The 19,102-nt window shown below is 43.9% G+C and overlaps 1 protein-coding gene across 3 annotated transcripts; it reads left to right on the forward strand.

The window, feature by feature from the left end:
- The first annotated feature begins 1,023 nt into the window (after positions 1–1,023).
- Positions 1,024–18,537, forward strand: LOC101843174 (eukaryotic translation initiation factor 3 subunit C). Of its 3 annotated transcripts, none has more exons than XM_005064419.4 (21): positions 1,024–1,156; positions 1,284–1,424; positions 3,344–3,409; positions 3,511–3,700; positions 4,296–4,421; positions 4,741–4,795; positions 4,911–5,017; positions 5,327–5,454; positions 7,960–8,119; positions 8,228–8,331; positions 8,960–9,101; positions 9,462–9,587; positions 9,694–9,787; positions 10,106–10,296; positions 10,542–10,766; positions 13,453–13,816; positions 17,518–17,677; positions 17,771–17,836; positions 17,923–18,010; positions 18,109–18,271; positions 18,369–18,537. In XM_005064419.4, exons 2-21 carry the CDS (start codon positions 1,324–1,326, stop codon positions 18,449–18,451), a joined length of 2,739 nt encoding a protein of 912 aa, XP_005064476.1. In that variant the 5' UTR covers positions 1,024–1,156; positions 1,284–1,323; the 3' UTR covers positions 18,452–18,537. The 3 variants fall into 3 exon arrangements, with proteins under 3 accessions (XP_005064476.1, XP_021084662.1, XP_012969981.1); XM_021229003.2 differs by having other exon boundaries at positions 8,231–8,331; XM_013114527.2 differs by lacking the exon at positions 1,024–1,156 and adding an exon at positions 1,173–1,190.
- Positions 18,538–19,102: the final 565 nt, after the last annotated feature.

The following is a 19,102-nucleotide window of genomic DNA, read 5'->3' on the forward strand; positions in this document are numbered from 1 at the left end:
CACTCGGAAGGCAGGAGAATACAGACTCATGACTGACCTGGGAGAAGCGGGACCCTGACGACTAAGGCTATATAGTTCAATGGTAGCATTCTTAGAGACCTCTGGTTTTTTTTTTTTTTTTTTTTTTTTGGTTTTTCGAGACAGGGTTTCTCTGTATTGTCTTGGAAGCCGTCCTGGAACTCGCTTTGTAGACCAGGCTGGCCTCTAACTCACAGAGATCCACCTGCCTCTGCCTCCTGAGTGCTGGGATTAAAGGCGTGCGCCACCAACGCCCGGCTGAGACCTCTGTTTTTATTGCCGGAAAACAATAAAAGTGCCAGTGTGTGCTGATATGTTTTATAATCCCAACACTTGGGAGGCAGAGGCGGGAGGATCAGGAGTTCATGGTCTTCTGCTACATAGTAAGCCAAAGCCAGCCTGGCCTACATGAGATATTGCTCAAAAATAATTAGCCAAGCAATGGTGCTGCACACCCAGTAATCTGGAGGCAGAGGAAGGCAAATCTCTGTGAGTTCCAGGCCATTCTGATCTACAGAGTGAGTTCCAGGACAGCCAGACACTGTCTTGAAAAGCCAAAATAAAATTGGTAATAATTTTTAAAACGGTATGATCGTGGTTCAACAACAGTCAGAAGTAAATGGCATGTGACTTTAATTCTGGCACTCATGACACCAGTCAAGGCTACCTTGTCTAAAAAAGAAAGACAGGAAAAGGATAGCTGAGCACCCAACCGGACACAGAAGCACTCCTACAGTCCCTCTAGGTTAGTTGAGGCAGAAGATCAGCTTGATCCCACCATCTTGAGGCCATCTGATGTTCAGATAGACAGCCAGAGCATTTTTCTGAGTCCAGTCTGGCCTCGAACCCAAGATCTTCCTGCTTCAGTTTCCCTAGTCTGGGGATTACAGACGTGCACCATCAGGAGGTCACCATATTCTATCTTTTCAGTCTTGCAGCCTAATTGTGGCAGTCCCGGGAAATAGCGACTCAAACCCTCTACAACAAATTGGTCCCAGGCCTGGATGGCGCAAAGACCACTGGGAATTGTAGTTATTTAGCGCGGTCTTAAGCGCTTCCAGGAACTGACGCACCAACCATTTCCTCTTCCGGCGTCGCGGCTGTCTCGCCTCTTCTGCGTGACTCCGGAGCACCGCCGGTTTGTATTTCTTGCCCCTGGTGGTCCGCGGAGGGTAAGGGGAGGGCGTGCAGGCGGGAAAAGGGGTCGGGATCGGGAGGTGGTGCCCGCGGTTGTCCCCGAGCCCTGACGCCGCGGTTTAACTCAGGTTCCAGCCGCGCGCGCCTCAGCCCTTAAGCGCCGTCGCCATGTCGCGGTTTTTCACCACCGGTTCGGACAGTGAGTCCGAGTCATCCTTGTCCGGGGAGGAGTTGGACACCAAACCCGTCTCGGGAAACTACGGCAGACGGTGAGCTGGAGGCGCTTAGAGAGCGGGTTTGGCAGTTCGCGGGGGCCTCGTGTGGGTGAGGGGAGCCGAGCGGGCTGTGGGCGTCAGAAGAAAGCAGCTCATTTGGGAGTCCTCGACGTGGTCCTGAGACCGAGGACCGGACGCTTCCCGCTGCTTGGTGTATCAGAAGCTTCGTTCCTTCCCCACATTCCCTCCCCGGTGTCCCTCTCTTCTCCCTATAAACCTCTTCGTACGAAGCCGTCCTCAGTGACATTTTTGTATTCATGGAAGGAGACATTGAGTGCTTGATAGTGTATAGTCTGTTGTGGCTATGAAGTCCTGTCGTTTGGCTCTGCGTGACAATTGTTAATCACTACTGAAAGATTTGTGTACCCTGATATTAAGTCTCTCCGCCCACGCAGCCAATAAAACCAAGCAGAATTAAGAATTAAAAGTCCAGGTTTAATGAGTAAAACTCTCCAGGATGGTCTCCCAGCAGCCGGAGAGGAGACTGGGGGGAGGAACCTGAAAGTCATGTAGCTGTTCCTTAAGAGGACATTTAATACCCTGCAGACAGTCCCAAGGATGTCCGGGGAGGAGGAGATAGATGCCTTTGTCAGGCTTTCAGACACTGAGCAGGGCTTGGAGTGAAGGGGAGCCCAAGGCAGTGCTGAGCTCCACCGGAAGGACTGCTGTGTTCACCTTTTTTTTTTTAAACTGTCTTTCCATCGCTGCAAGCTAAAATATTTTAAATTCTGAAACAGTTCTCAAAACTTTAATTGTTTTTGCTGTGAGCCTGTAGTATTTTAATACTATATGTACTTCCACAGAGACTTACAGAGAATTGTAGATGAGAATATATAGTATATAATATATAATACTACATATAACATAACAGTGTCCAAAGAATAACCATCATTTGTATAAAAAATTGTCGGGGAAAATTTTTATTTTTTTTTTTTGGTTTTACGAGACAGGGATTCTCTGTATTGTTTTGGAGGCTGTCAGACCAGCCCGGCCTCGAACTCACAGAGATCCGACTGCCTCTGCCTCCCAAGTGCTGGGATTAAAGGCTTGCGCCACCACCGCCTGGAGAAAATTTTTAAAAGATAGCTGTTGCTAACTGAATGCTTCATCCCATCACATTAAAAACAAATTTAAGCAAAGGGTTGTTAAAATTCTAAAACTTTTTTTTAAGATTTATTTGTTTGTTATGTACATGCTGTTCTGTCGGCATGGCTGCCTGTACACCAGAATAGGGCATCAGATCTCATTACAAAGGTTGTGGGCCACCATATGGTTGCTGGGAATTTAACTCAGGACCTTTGGAAGAGCAGTCAATGTTCTTGACCTCTGAGCCATCTCTATAGCCCAGTTTTTTTTTTTGTTTGTTCTTCCCTCCCTCCCCCCTCCATCTCCCTAGACAGGATTTCTTCCCTGTGTAACTCTGGCTGACCTGGAACTTGCTCTGTGGACCAGGCTGGCCTTGAACTCACAAAATCCATCTGCCTCTGCCTCCTGAGTGTAGTTATTAAAGGCGTGCGCCACCACCATTACCCCGGAATTCACTAAAACTTTTCTTTACTAGTGGCCTCTCCTATTTTGGGAAATGTTTCTTTTTAGGAACCATTTCAGGTTCCAGCTCCTTGAAGGCTTTTCCATTTGTTAAGAGTTGACGTGCCTTTTCTCTGCTTCTTTGTTAGGTACTTCTGTAGCCATATGTGCTATTGTGTTGTTTCATATAGTACACAAGCTCCCGTTGTTTGTTTGGGGGACATGTTTGTATACACTGTCAGGGTTTGTCAAAAGGCCTGTTCAGAGTTGTGACTGTCAGGATGAGCATGAAGAACAGAATCAACAGAGGATGGTGTGGACACCCCAGTCCTTTACCTGCTTCATCTGATAAGAGTGAAGGTTAAAGGTCTGTTTCTTCCCTATAGGCCTTTGTTACTGAGTGAAGATGAGGAGGATACAAAGAGAGTTGTCCGAAGTGCTAAGGACAAGAGGTGAGGCCACTGGAGGCTGGGTGATGAGGGAGTGATGATGTTACTTTCACCATGATAAACACAACCAACCTGGTATTGAATTCCCCCATCCCCACCCCCAGGTTTGAGGAGCTGACCAACCTTATACGAACCATCCGTAATGCCATGAAGATTCGAGATGTCACCAAGTGTCTGGAAGAGTTTGAGCTCCTGGGAAAAGCATATGGGAAAGCCAAGAGTATTGTGGATAAGGAGGGTGTCCCCCGATTCTATATCCGCATACTGGCTGACCTAGAGGATTATCTTAATGAGGTGTGGCTCCGTGAGATACAGAAGGGGATGTGGGCCCCACTGTGATCCTTTCCTGTGGCCTGTGCTCTCCTTGGGGCTCTTTGCCTTATTACCTACGGTGTTCCCTAAAAAATGAGATAAAGAACACAAGGAGGAAAACTTGAAGAGCTTGATTATATTTATGGGGTGTTTTGTTTTTCCTAGTCAGGGTTTCTCTGTGTACCCCGGCTGTCCTAGAACTCACTGTGTAGACCAGGCTAGCCTTGCATTCAGAGATCCCCCTGCCTCTGAGTGCTAGAATTGAAGAGGTGTACCACCACTGCCCAGTTTGTATTTTATGTTTTTAATCACCTTTTACTTATGGTTTTGTATTTGTAGTAATGATATATAAAGGATCTTCAAAAAGTAAGTTAGTGAGGGTTTAGAGATACAGGTCAGTTGTAGGCCGCTTGCCTTGGCTCAATCCTCAGCACTGCAAATAAAAAAGTTACAGTTTCGGTTGATAGGTAGTCAGATGGTGCCTAGATAGTGAGACCCCAAAAGGTGATTATAAAGCTTTAGTTTGTAAAGTGCCATTTAGTCTTGGATCACTAGTCTTCCTTTTTTACCGCATTAGCTGTGGGAAGATAAAGAAGGCAAAAAGAAGATGAACAAGAACAATGCCAAGGCTCTGAGTACCTTGCGCCAGAAGATCCGAAAATACAACCGAGATTTTGAGTCACATATCACAAACTACAAGCAGGTGAGTCAACCAGAGGCTAACTTCTCAAACTAGGAAAATGAGCCTATGACAAAATCCAAAGAGTACTAGTACATGACTAGAGAAAGAACCATAACAAACGGTCTGTGTTTGAGAAGGAGGAATTTAGCAGACATTTTTGTTGTAGGCATTTTTGGATATCTCACTATATAGCTCTGACTCTCCAGGAACTCACTATGTAGACCAGGTTGGCCTTGAAATCAGAAATCTGCCTGCCTCTGCCTCCTGAGTGTTGGGATTAAACACCACCATTCCTGGCCTATGGTAGGCATCCTTAATTCTCTGATTTCCCTCAATGCAGAACCCTGAGCAGTCTGCAGATGAAGATGCAGAGAAAAATGAGGAAGATTCAGAAGGTGAGAGAAGAGACCTTTATTGCAGATAGTTTGAAAGTCATGGGTTCCCTTCATCTAGTTTCTTTTTTCAGTCTTGCCCTTTAACATTCTAGCTTTTCCTCCCACTCCCTACCAGGCTCTTCAGATGAAGATGAGGATGATGATGGAGTCAGTGCTGCAACTTTCTTGAAGAAGAAACCAGAGTCTTCTGGGGACAGCCGAAAGTTCTTAAAAAAGATGGAAGTAAGATCCAGGGTTAGACTGGGAGGTGATTTATTTCAGGAGGCTATTTGGGTCCTGGGAGGCAGAAACTTGATCTTACAGAATCCTGCGGATTGGAGAGTGAAAGGTAGAGAATTGACAGCTTCCTTGTTGTGTTGGAACATTAGGTGAATTGGGATCTAACTGCCAGGCTCAGCACTGTGCTGGAGAGCTATATGGCACTTCCCTTGGGGTAATTTGTAATCCCTGAGTTTTAGTGATCTGAAGTGTGTCAGCAGGAGGCACAGAGAAAGTCTCTTGTCTTCCTCCTGGTCCTCTCTTTCCTCAAAGGATGATGAGGAGGACTCTGAAGATTCTGAAGATGATGAAGAATGGGACACCAGTTCTACATCTTCTGACTCAGACTCAGAAGAAGAAGAAGGAAAGCAAACTGTTCTGGCCTCAAAGTTCCTTAAAAAGTAAGGAAGTGATGGGTTTGGGGGATACAGTGAGAGGGTAAAAGAGCCTTCATAATTTTTTTTTTTAATTTTAGAAACACTCTTGTTTATATATTCCCCCATTCCCTCGCCTTCCCATCCTCCCATGCTTCCTACTGACTCCCCACCCTTAAATCATTTTGAAGGCTGTTTGTTGCTCTTTGTTTTCATGGAGTCTTTAGGTAGAAGCCTACTGCTCCCCTTTTATGGCTAGATTTTAGAATCAAGTCCGAGGTCACAAAGCTTGACTTGAAAATATATAGGATTCAAAGGCTTTGGGGTTAAATGTTTAACCATAAAGTGTAAAGATAATTGTCTTAATTATCTTTAACTCTCAAGTTTACTTAATCATGAAGCTCATTTTTAACCTGTTAACATCTTAACATCTAGTAATGTTGTTATTGATTCATATTCCTTACATTTTTGTTCTTGGATAACTATGTGTTGTATGTGGTGTTGTAAGTGCAGTATGCACTGCACATGTACATTATTCATAGGCTCTTGGCTGAGGAAAAATGTGAGCTAAAACTTTGGAACTCAGAAGGCTGAGGCTGGAGAATTAAAAGTTTGAGGGCAGGGTGGTGGTGGCCAGGCCTTTAATCCCATCACTTGAGAGGCAGAGGCAGACAGATCTCTGTGAGGCCAGCCTGGTCTACAGAGCAAGTTCCAGGATAGGCTCCAAGCTACACAGAGAAATCCTGTCTCAAAAAACCAAAAATAAAAGTTTGAAGGCAGCTTGAGAGTATAGCAAAAACATGTCCAAATTTTTTGTAAATCTTATTATCTTGTTTGCATATATATATGTATGCACTACATTTGTGCCCTGCCCCTGGAGCCTAGAAGGTAGTGTTGAATCCCTTGAGACTGGAATTACAGACTCCTGTGAGCCACCATGTAGGTGCTGGGAATCAGACCTGGGTCCTTTGGAAGAGTGGTCAGTGCTCTTAATTGCTGAGACATCTTTCCAGACCCTCAAAATTTATTTGTGTGTGTATATGTAGTATGTGTTCATGTGGGTACATGTGTGTATGTGGAAGTCAGAGGTGTGCTTTGGGAAGTATTCCTAAGGGACCACCCACCTTTGTAAGTTGTTTTGTTTGAGACAGGATCACACTGTAAAGATCACGCTGGTCAGGAACTCAAAGAGATCTGCCACTGTTTGCTTCCTAGTGCTGCAATTAAAGTCTAATGGTGTGTCACCATGCCCAGCCTTGCCTTATTTTTTTGAAACAGGCTTCCATTGTTCTGTAGCTTATTGAATAGGTTAGGCTGTCTAGACTGTGTGCACCAGGGATCTATCTCTGAGATGAATACTGAGCTTAGAAGCAGGTGCTACCACACCGGCTTGTTTTTATGTGTGTTGGGGGTGTGGATTATAATGCAATTACATCATTTCCCCCTTTCCTTTCTCTCCAAACCCCCCACATCTATCCACCCCTGCTCTCTTTCACATTATTTTCATTAGTTACTGTTATATACGTAGGGATAGGTGTGTGTGTGTGTGTGTTGGGGATCAAACTCAGATCTCATATTTGCACAAGCATGTTACTGAGCTATTTTCTATTTTTCTACCCCTCAAGAAATAATTTAAAATTAGAGAAAAATTAAGTATAGAGCATAGAGGATTTTTTTCCCTTATTAAAGGATTTAGAATATCTCATAGACATGGTCTGACTCCCCACCCCCCAAGAGAGGGTTTCTCTGTGTGGTCCTGACCATCCTAGAACTCTATAAATCAGGCTGACCTCAAACTCACAAATTCACCTGTCTCCCAAGTGCTGGAATTAAAGGTGTGTACCTGTTATCTTTTTAAAAATTTTTAAAAATATGTATTTATTTTATACATGTACACATAGAGCCTACATGCCAGAAGAGGAGAGCACCAGATCTCAGTACAGATGGTTGTGAGCCACCATGTGGTTGCTGGGAATTGAACTCAGGACCTCTGGAAGGGTAGCCAGTGTTTTTAACCAATAAGCCATCTCTCTAGCCCCTCTTTTAAATTTTTAATAGCTTTAGTCAGGTATAAATGTTTGGGGCGGGGGGATTGTTTGGTTCTCTATGAGTTCAAGGTTAGCCAGATCTACATAGAAGGTTCCAGGCTATCCAAAAAAAAAAAAAAAAACCAGAAAAGGGCTAGAAAATTGACTCAGTGGTTAAGAGCACTTGTTGCTTTTGCAAAGGACCTGGGTTCGATTCCCAGAAGCCACATGACAGCTCACAACCATCTGCTGGTGGGGGGGGGATGTCTAATGCCCTCTTCCTGACCTCAGCATTTGAATTCTTTTTGGTTTGTTTGTTTGCTTGTTTTTGTTTTTTGAGACAGGCTTTCTCTGTAGCTTTGAAGCCTGTCCTGGAACTCTCTCTGTAGAACAGGCTGGCCTGGGATTCACATACATCTGCCTGCCTCTGCCTCCTGTGTGCTGGGATTAAAGCCATGCTCCACCTCCACCTGGCTCATTATACTTCTCCCTCATCTCTTGTCAGGGCACCCACTACAGAGGAGGACAAGAAAGCAGCTGAGAAGAAACGGGAAGACAAAGCCAAGAAGAAGCATGATAGGAAATCTAAGCGCCTGGATGAGGAAGAGGAGGACAATGAAGGCGGGGAGTGGGAAAGGGTCCGTGGTGGCGTGCCACTTGTTAAGGTGAGAGTTTAGGAGAGTGCACAGGTCCCACCTGGTTGGATGGGAACAAGCCTAAATCAAGAATAGATTTCTGTAGACATGAGTATGACAGGATATGTTTTTGCCTAGGAGAAGCCAAAAATGTTTGCTAAAGGCACTGAGATTACTCATGCTGTTGTCATCAAGAAGCTGAATGAGATTCTGCAGGCCAGAGGCAAGAAAGGAACAGACCGGTGAGACCGTGGGCTTGGGACATAGCAAATTTGCATAGTTTGAAAGCTTTCTTCACAACACAAGTAAACATTGATGTGGAGATCATTCTGTTTTGATAGAATATTATCTATGGTTGTATACCAGGGACATATTAGTCCATTTTCTGCTGGGTACTCTTCTTAACATCAAACTACTGAACTTCTGTTACATTAACTTATGTTTAGTTATTAAGAAACCAAATAGGATTGAAAGAATGAAGACCTTTTATAAGTAGTACTTCAGGGTGGCTAGCATTTCATTGTTTTTAATTGGAGATTTAAAAGAGAAGCAAGGATTGGTAGTGCTTACCTAGTATACACTGAAGCCCTGGGTTTGAAACCTGACATCACATAAAACCAGCAGTAGTCCCAGCAGTTGGGGTAAAGGTATAAGACTCAGAAGTTGAAGGTTTTCCTTAGGTGCATAATATGCTCAAGGCCTGCCTAGGCTACGTGGAACCTTATCTCAAAAGAATTCATAAAAAACATACACAGATAGTAAAGATAGTGGAAATTGACTGCTTTGCTGGTCTGAAGAAGACATCACACATAGCAGGGTGGGACTGGCACATTTATCTTCGAAGTCTTACCTAGTTCTGACTCCCTTCAGTGCCACTCAGATTGAATTGCTACAGCTGCTGGTGCAGATTGCTTCTGAAAACAACCTGGGGGAGGGTGTCATTGTCAAGATCAAGTTCAATATCATTGCCTCTCTCTACGACTACAACCCTAACCTGGCCACATACATGAAGGTGAGAACAGCAGAAGAGTATCACAGTTAAGTTGCGGGGAGGGTGTTCAGGAGAAAATACCTAATTGTTGTTGGGTTTTGGTTTTCGAGACGGAGTTTCTCTGTGTAGCTTTGGAGCCTGTCCTTGCACTCGCTCTGTAGACCAGTCTGGCCTTGAACTCACAGATCTGCCTGTCTTTGCCTCTAGAGTACTGGGATTAAAAACGTGTGCCCCTACCCCTGCATTCCCCACCCTCTGGCTAATACCTATTGGGGCCCACCATAGCCTTGTGAGTTGAAGGCCCTGTGATTCTTTGTGAAAGAATTCCTCAGAACCATCATTTATTCCATTCTTTAACTTTGTTGTTTCATCTCTTAACAGCCGGAAATGTGGCAGATGTGCCTGGACTGTATCAATGAACTGATGGATATCTTGGTTGCACATTCCAACATCTTTGTTGGAGAGAACATTTTGGAAGAGAGTGAGAACTTACACAATTTTGATCAGGTAAAGGGAGGGATTGGCAGAATGTCCAGGAAGTCACGTAGAGACAGGAATTGAGACTAGGATAAAACCTGAATTAATTGTTTTCCTTCTTTGCATACTTCCTTAGCCACTGCGTGTACGCGGCTGCATCCTAACTCTGGTGGAACGAATGGATGAAGAATTTACCAAAATAATGCAAAATACTGATCCTCACTCCCAAGGTAAGCCTAAGCGAACAGGGACTTTGATGAGAGGAACATTACAGAAAGTAATACTGACTTAGGGCTCTTATAAGCATTAAACAAAGTCAGAGTGAAAGGACAGTCCTGGGGATGCAAGTGCTAGATTTGTAGGCCTTGTTGACCAAGTTGGTAATTCAGATGCTTTCCTAGGCAGTGAGATGGTGAGCTAATGATAGAAGGTGATTTTTTAGGATATAACTGTAGAGGGCAAACCAGAGTGGTTGGATTGACTGCAAGCAGATGTTTGGGAAAGCCGGCGGTCACATCCTAAATGAGAGTGGATGTCCTCCCTACCAGAGTATGTGGAGCACCTGAAAGATGAGGCACAAGTATGTGCCATCATTGAACGTGTGCAGCGCTACCTGGAGGAGAAAGGTACCACTGAGGAAATCTGCCAGATCTACTTGAGGCGCATCCTGCACACTTACTACAAGTTTGACTACAAGGCCCATCAGCGTCAGCTTACTCCTCCTGAAGGGTCCTCAAAGGTAAGAGTACTTGGCAATCATGTGAGAAGTGACAAAAGTGTGAATTTGTCCTCATTATCTGTTAGGCCTTGATGGTATGGTAAGTCTTCTATGTCCAAGGGACTTCTGAAGTAGAACAGGGAGGGAATCGGAGGGATTGATCCCACCGAGGTTGGAAAGAATCCCATGTTTCATTGCTGGCGCCTAAGCCATTTAAAGCCATGGTCTTTGCTGATAGCCATCACTAAGATCTTCCATTCCTCTAGTCTGAGCAAGACCAGGCAGAAAATGAGGGTGAGGACTCAGCTGTGTTGATGGAAAGACTCTGCAAATACATCTATGCCAAGGACCGTACAGACCGGATCCGGACCTGTGCCATCCTCTGTCATATCTACCATCATGCTCTCCACTCCCGCTGGTATCAGGCCCGTGACCTCATGCTCATGAGCCACCTACAAGACAACATTCAGCATGCAGATCCACCAGTACAGGTAGGTGGAGACATCTGGTTTTCGTGGTGAAGCAGAAGCCAGGCCTCGGGCCCCTGTCCTCTATTTTAGGTAATGGACTCAAGAATTACCACCTGTTTACCTAGTGCAGCAGACCCAGACAAATGTTTGGTTTTTTCCAAATCCCAGCATGGGATTAAAAATCCACTTAGAGTTTTGGGTTCAGCCATCATTTATTTATTTGCCTACTGTCTGGTTCAAAGCATTAGGAAGTGATCTTTTCTAGAAAGATGAAAAGGGTTTTTGAGGTAGTTGTTAAACTAGCGGGGGGGGGGGGCTAGATGACTAGCTTGTATTGGGACACTGTATCACAGCAAAACTAGCAGGGTTCGTGATGGTGGGGTACCCAGTTTTCTGTATAGCAACATTATGAGGACTTTTTATATACCAAAAGCAACATTTGAAGTATAGATCCCTTTCTTGTATACTTAAGAGAAGTGGAAAATACATTCACATTTAGTAAAATTGTCTGGTAATGGTGGTTTTAAGGTGTGTGTATGGGGTGGGTCTGTGTCATGGCTCACACGTAGAGGTCAGTGGACAGTCAAGTGTGGGTCGTTGCCTCCCACCTTGTTTGAAAGAAGAGTATTTTGTTAGCTGCTGATCCTTGTCTCCCATGTTCCTGAAGGAGCAGTGTGATTATAAATGCACTCTTCTCCATCCAACTATTTGTGTATGTTGGGGAATTCAGACTCTGATCCTCATGTTTGTACAAGTGAGCCATACCCCCATTGAACCATTTTTCTAGCCCAGTAGTGGTAGTTTGGACAGTGTCTTCTCTTTATTCTTTTTATTTTATTGATGAAAAGTCAACTCATGCTTAGTCTCTTACATTTGAGTATTTATGTTTATTATGGAGTTGTAGGAATTCTTCATATATTTTGGATGGCCACTCCTTTTGGGTTTCTGAGACAGGGTTTCTCTGTGTAACAGCACTGGCTGCCCTGTAACTCATCTGTAGACCCTGCTGGCCTTCATACTCATGGAGATCTCAAGTGCTGAGATTAAAGACCTGCACCATCAGGACTGACTGGGTGGCTACTCCTTTATCAGATAGCAGATATTTTATTCCAGGCTGTAGTTTGTAGTTTGCCTCTTTTGTCTTAATTGTACCTTTTTGTTAGATTTTTTTTTTTTTTGAGACAGGGTTTCACTGTTTAACAGCCTTGGCTGGAACTAGGTCTGTAGACCAGGCTGACCTCGGACTCATGGAGATCTGTCTGCCTCTGCCTCCTAAGTGTAAGGACTGCCAGTGTGTGTCACCTTGGCTGACTGGTGCCTGGTTCTTGTCTTTCATGTTACATGTGATTCTCAAGTCATTTTTCTTTGTAGTCTGCATCTGGTCATTTGTTTCTTGGCTTTTTTTTTTAGTTTTCTTTATGTGCATGTGTGTCTGTGTGAGTGTGCTAGAATATAAATAGGAGTTGCAGACAGTTGTGAGCTGTCACATAGGTTCTGAGGGTTCTGGAAACTGAACCTGTGTCCTCTGGAAGGTCAGTGCTTTTAACCATTCAGCTGTCATGTGGGTACTAGGGATTGAACCTGGGTCCTCTGAAAGAACAGACAGTGCTTTTAATTGCTTAGCCATTTCCCCAGGTCCCCCCCCCTTTTTTTGATACATTTTTTATTTTATGTATTAGTACTGTGCATGTACACCTGCATGCCAGAAGACGGCATCAGGTCTTATTATAGATGGCTGTGAGCCACCATGTGGGTGCTGGGAATTAAACTCAGGACCTCTGGAAGAACAATCAGTGCTCTTAACCCCTGAGCCATCTCTCCAGCTCAGTCCCTGACTTCTTTGATCATCCTTTTTTTGTTTTGGTTTGGGATTTTTTTTTGTTTGTTTTTGTTTCATTTTCCTTTTTTTTGTTTTTTGTTTTGTTTTGTTTTTGTTTTGTTTTTTTCTCAAGACAGGGTTTCTCTGTGGCTTTGGAGCCTGTCCTGGAGCAGGCTGGTCTCGAACTCACAGAGATCTGCCTCTGCCTCTGTCTCCCAAGTGCTGGGATTAAATGCATTCACTACCACCACCCAGCTCAGGTCATTTAATAGATCATTTCCCTTTTCCTAAGAGATCATCAACCAATCACTTTCCTCCTGATCTTGCTCTGGTTTGCTGTCATGTCCCTTTGTCTTTCTGTGAGTTTCTAAGTATGGAGCCAAAGTAACCCTGTTCAGTCAGGTTTTATCACCTACTTACTCAGAACTTTCCCATGGTTTCCCGTCTTTAAATCCTACTCCCTGACTTATAGTAAGGTTTTTGACCAATCTCAGCTACTGACTCTTGTTCTTCGAGTATACGTAGTTCAATTATTCATCTGGACAATTGTGTTTCCTTTTCCCAGTGAGGATTTTATCCTTGTTTATCTGTATGACTTTAGTTTTTAGCTATTCTTCACAGTGAAGCCTTTACCAAATTAAATTGTCAGCCTCTATGATCATACAAACTCAACTTTCTAAATCTTCCCCTCAGTTTATTTTTCTTCTTAGCATAAATTACCACTCAAGTAATTTTGTCTTGCACAGTCCACCTCTAGAATGGAAGAATGGCCTAATTTGTTGTGTTCTCTGGCCCTAGCCTAAGCTCAAAACAATAGATTCTTTAAGTGCATTTGCTGAATAAATGAGCAGTTTGCCTGTGGCTATCACCTATGCCCTTTGTGCTTAGATCCTGTATAACCGTACCATGGTGCAGCTGGGCATCTGTGCCTTCCGCCAAGGCCTGACAAAGGATGCACACAATGCCCTTCTGGATATCCAGTCAAGTGGCCGTGCCAAAGAGCTTCTGGGCCAGGGTCTGCTGCTGCGCAGTCTACAGGAGCGCAACCAGGAACAGGAGAAGGTAGAGCGACGCCGACAGGTGCCCTTTCATCTGCACATCAACCTGGAACTGCTGGAGTGTGTTTATCTGGTGTCTGCGATGCTCCTGGAGATCCCCTACATGGCTGCCCATGAGAGTGATGCCCGACGACGCATGATCAGCAAGCAGTTCCATCACCAACTGCGGGTAGGGGAGCGGCAGCCCCTGCTAGGTGAGTGTGTGTGTCCCTTTGTAGTTCTGTATACTTCCTGCATCGTTGCTTGCCCATAGCATTAACAGAAGTTGATGGAATAACACCCTCACAAGATGATTGCATTTGGTTTATATTTTATATTGATGCCTCCTCTGCCTGGCACAGTCTCTGAGAAATAATAATTTGGGTTATTCAAGACATGGTGAGTTTGAAATCAGCATAGTCTATCCTACAAAGGATGTTTCAAGCTACCCAGGTCTACTTAGTAATCCTGTCTCAATAAAAAAATTATTAAATTTGCATTAATAATAAAACGTGATGTGTGAGAACTCTTGTTACCTTTCACTCAGTGATCAAACTGCACTACAAAGAATTTAAACAGCTTGTCTTAGTTTATTGTAGTTAATACATCCCTCTTTAAACTTCATGCTCATTATCTTTCGGCCAAAACAAGCATAAGAGAGTTTTATCTTCCAAGAACCGTAACATTTGTTTGTTTGGTGGATGTTTTGTTTGTTTGGTGGATGTTTTGTTTGTTCGATTGTTTTGTGCATGGTCTTACTATGTAGCCCTGCCCAGCCAGAAACTTGCACTGTAGACCAGGCTGGCCTTAAACTCAGAAAGATTTACTTGCTTTTCTCCAAGGTGTGTACCTTGGTAGTTTTTTGTTTTGTTTATGTAATGCAAGGGTGCTGGAGAGATGGCTCAGTGGTTAAAAGTACTTGTTCTGTGCTCATGAGGACTAGATTTGGATCCCAGCACCTGTGTAACAAGCTGGGAATCCCTGAAAACACTAACTCCAGCTTCAGATAGGCAAAGACAGGAGGACCATTAAGATTTGATGACTTTCAGCCTAACCAGAAGGGTGCCTCAGACTCAAGGAAAGATCCTGATTCAAGAAAGTAAGTAGTGAGTGAGAGAAACCCTCTGCCTGATTCTGCCACCACTACATGCAAAAAAAATTTTTTTAGAAAAATAAATAAAGTAGTGTTAAGGATGTAATCTAGGGTCTTGTGTGCTAGACAGTACTCTACCACTGAGATACACTGCCAGCCATACTTTGGTCACTTTTGAAAGGCTCTCATACAGGGGCTAAGTAAGTGAGTCACTAGGACAGGAAATGACTATACAGTGGTTCATGGAAGGGCTTGAGTGAGCCAGGCTTCCTCTCCATAGTCAATTCCCCTTAATTGTTGGTCCTTTGGTCCTTTGACCATGCTCAGATACAGATGCCTCTTAAGTCAGATTGTGTTTGACTTACATAGTGATTTATTTTCTAGGAAAACTTCCAAAGAAAACCTGAAGTTCCATGTGTCTTAATAGGATTTTGGCAGATCTGGTTACCTTAGGCTTGCCTTCTCATGGAGCTAGCTTTGAGAACTGAAGTAACAGCTATAAGGGCTTTCTGGTTCATCACAGTCCTGACTCTGTGTTACGGACAATGGAGTTAAATGACAGTTTCTAAACCTGTAATCTTACTGCTTGGGAAACTGAGACAGAAGGACCTCAAATTTGAGGCTATCCTTGGCTATATAACCAGACTGCCTCCAAAAAAAAAAGCCATTTAGTCTTGCACTATTTGATTTGTAAAGATGTTCTTTGAGCCTCTATCCTTGTTTAAATATGTCACACTTACTTGGTTGTGGATTTTGTGTGTGTGCATATTCACTTGGGAGTCAGAGGACAAGTTGTGGAAGTGAGTTCTGACAGGTCTCCATCTGTAGACCAGGTTGGTCTTGAATGAATGTATAGATACCATCTGCCTCTGCATCCCCAGTGCTGCATTCAAAGGCAAGTTGTCTCCATGCCTGGCTAACCTTGTCTTCTTACAAGGTTTACTAAGAGTGGTAAAGTGGAGGCTAATCTAAGAAAGGGGGGAGCGGGGAGGTCACTTGTGTAGAGTTCAGAGGACAACTTGGCAAATTGGTTCTTTCCTTCTACCATGTGGGTACTGGAAATTGAATTCAGGACATCAGGCTTGGCTTCAGACACTTTATTACACTGAGCCATCTCTCCATTCCAAGGTAAAACTTTTTAAAGAAAATAAATGAGCCACTTTCAGGAGTAAAAATTGATAATAACAGTGCATGGATATAGTGGAAAGGATAAAGGTAATTGTAATGAGTCTGTCTCAGTCATGCCAGCCAACTCCCAAATAATGACACAGAGATTTCTTATTATTTATAGGAGTTTCAACTTCAGCTTAGGCTTGTTTTCAGCTAGCTCTTATAACTTAAATTAACCGATTTCTATTAATCTATATTATGACACGTACCACTTATCCTGCTTCTTCCATGTCTCCTGGTGTCTAGATTCATCGTGAGTTTCCTCTCTTTGCCTAGAAGTCCCACTTATCTCTCCTGCCTAGCTGTTGGCCATTCAGCTCTTTATTAAGTCAGTCACAGCAATATATCTTCACACAGTGTCAGATACCCCACAACAGGTAATATAAGTAAGGTTGAGTTCTGTATCATCTTGTGCTTGTGGTCCTAGCATTCAGAAGCCAAAAACAGGAAGATTATTAAGAACTTGAGGCCAGCCTTTGTGCTACACATAATCGGTTCTAAGCTACCTTGTTCTGCTGAGTAAGATTCTCATTAAAAAGAATGAAGTTTGGTAAATACTATCCTATTTGAAATATTTTATACGTTGCTTTGATTTTGAGGCAGGATTTCTGTGTAAACAGCCCTAGCTGTCCTGGAACTCACTCTGTAGACCAGGCTAGCCTCAAACTCACAGAGCTCCCCCTGCCTCTGCCTCCTCCAAGTGCTGGGATTAAAGGCGTGTACCACCATACCCGGCTCCAACTTTTTTTAAATGTGTATGTGTGTTTGCCTGTATTTGTGTGTATGCACCATACGCATGCAGGTGCCAGCAAAGGCCATAATAGGGTATCAGATTTTCTGGAACTAGAGTTATAGATGCTTTCTGATGCTGACAACCAAACCTAGGTCCCCTTCAAGTGCAGTAAGGACTCTGAAGAGTCATCTGTTGGGCCCCAAGACCTTAGGCCTTTTTTTTTTAATTTGATTATTTTGTGTATATGAGTGTTTTGCCTGGATGTATGCCCGAAAATCCATAGAGGCAAAAGAAGGTGTTGGATCTGCTGAAACTTGAGTATAGAGGGTTGTGAGCCACTGGTAGGTACTGAACATTGAACCTAGGACCTCTGGAAGAGCAGCCAAGTGCCCTTGACTACCGAGCCCTCTCTCCAGTCCCTAGACTTTTGTTTTGTTTTGTTTTGTTTTGTTTTTCAAGACAGAGATTCTCTATGTATCTCTGGCTATCCCAGAATTTATTCTGTAGACCAGCTAGCTTCAAACCTAGGTCTGCCTGCCTCTGCTAGGATTAAAGGTATACTCTACTACCACCCGGTAAGTTTTTTTAATGTCAAGGAACTTGAAGACAATCTGATGAAAAGCTGTGAACCTTGTTCCTAGGAAGATGCACATGAGGGTATCCACAATAACCATTTGTCAACAGTTTCAAGGGACTCAAAAATCCCTTGCAACATCTTTATGGAATGGTTCACACCAAAGTCAGTGTCTTCATATATTACATGACTTGTATAGTCTTGTGGCTACTCAGTGGAGAGCTAGGAGACTCTCTAGTCTGGTTATTTGCCCTTCTGGCCTGTGTTTCTCCTTTAACAGTGCTCATGAGAGCAGGAGCCATGATCTCAAATTTCTTTCAGTCCTGCCTTACTCTTCTTCTTTCAGGTCCTCCTGAGTCAATGAGGGAGCATGTGGTTGCTGCCTCCAAGGCCATGAAGATGGGTGACTGGAAGACCTGCCACAGTTTCATCATTAATGAAAAGATGAATGGGAAAGTGTGGGACCTTTTCCCTGAGGCTGACAAAGTTCGCACCATGCTAGTTCGGTGAGCAGTAAGAGAAACCATGGTAGGTAGGAAAGAAAAGATTAGCTGGTCTCCTTCCCTTAGGACCTCACCTTTTCTGTTATCTTCTCACAGGAAGATCCAGGAAGAGTCACTGAGGACCTATCTCTTCACTTACAGCAGTGTCTATGACTCAATCAGGTAGACTGGGCTCTGGGGGTACAGAGAACCCCAGCTTTGTAATCAGGGTTCCTAACTGCCCTCTTTCTCCTGCCTTATTTCCCCAGTATGGAGACACTGTCAGATATGTTTGAGCTAGATCTACCTACTGTTCACTCCATCATCAGCAAGATGATCATTAATGAAGAATTGATGGTGAGGGCCAGAGGTGGTGGTTGAGCAGGTAGCGTCACAAAGAAGCCAGTGTAGGATAGTCTGACCTGTACCCTGTCTGTCCCTCTCACTCTCATCAGGCTTCCCTGGACCAACCGACACAGACAGTGGTGATGCACCGTACTGAGCCCACTGCCCAGCAGAACTTGGCTCTGCAGCTGGCTGAGAAGCTTGGCAGCCTAGTGGAGAATAATGAACGGGTGTTTGACCATAAGCAGGGGACCTACGGCGGCTATTTCCGAGGTGAGTGGTCCTGTCACTTCATTCTCCTAGATTCCTTGCACCTTTGTCTCTCCCCAGGCACTCAGCTCTCTCTCTGTCCTATGCACCTTTTCTGCAGATCAAAAGGATGGTTACCGAAAAAATGAAGGCTACATGCGCCGTGGTGGCTACCGCCAGCAGCAGTCTCAGACAGCTTACTGAGTTCTCCACTTCTGTCCCTGTGAACAAACTATTTAGCTTTTCATTCCTAAATCCACCCCAGTCATTAAAGGTTTGTTGAGAATTTATATAGTTGTGCATTGTCTGCTTGTTGTCACAGAGCTATGTTGGACTCATTTGCCAAAGGTTTCTGAGTTTCCAGTACATGACAGGTGCAGGGTTCTGATGCAGGATGAAGTTCACATTGCCCTCAATTCAGAGGGCTACTGCTCTTCAGCATTAGCAGGAAATGTTGTACCATGTTATAAAGAATATGAACTGGGCCGTGGTGCTGCACTCCTTTACTCTCAGCACTTGGGAGGTGAGTGGCCAGCCTGGACTACAGAGTAAGTTCAGGACTACACAGAGACCCTGTCTGAGGGGGGGAGGTATGAAGGAGATAATTATATTGAACAGGATATATATGATTAATGGGGTATAGTGTATGGGAGGTTTAATGGACCATGAAGTGGGGTGGGTAGTGATTTGCCTGGTAGGAAGAATTAATTTAGTTCAATCTTTGTGGTCCAGTGATCAGCAGACATTCACTGTTAACTGGTGCAAGCCAATTGCCATGATCACAAGTGAGCATTAAGAAACTGAGATTGTTTATTAATGAAACATCTTGACTGGTTATTTTTCTACGAGTTTGTA

This window comes from Mesocricetus auratus, unplaced genomic scaffold (assembly GCF_017639785.1).
Source record: "Mesocricetus auratus isolate SY011 unplaced genomic scaffold, BCM_Maur_2.0 Super-Scaffold_4256, whole genome shotgun sequence".
Classification (NCBI taxonomy): Eukaryota; Metazoa; Chordata; class Mammalia; order Rodentia; family Cricetidae; genus Mesocricetus; species Mesocricetus auratus.

Excerpts from the sequence above, each read along its gene's own strand:
- LOC101843174 (XM_005064419.4), top strand. The coding sequence starts at position 1,324 with ATGTCGCGGTTTTTCACCACCGGTTCGGACAGTGAGTCCGAGTCATCC. Across the intron at positions 9,788-10,105 it reads TACTGATCCTCACTCCCAAG|AGTATGTGGAGCACCTGAAA; the intron begins GTAAGCCTAAGC and ends CCTCCCTACCAG. Across the intron at positions 18,272-18,368 it reads CTACGGCGGCTATTTCCGAG|ATCAAAAGGATGGTTACCGA; the intron begins GTGAGTGGTCCT and ends CCTTTTCTGCAG.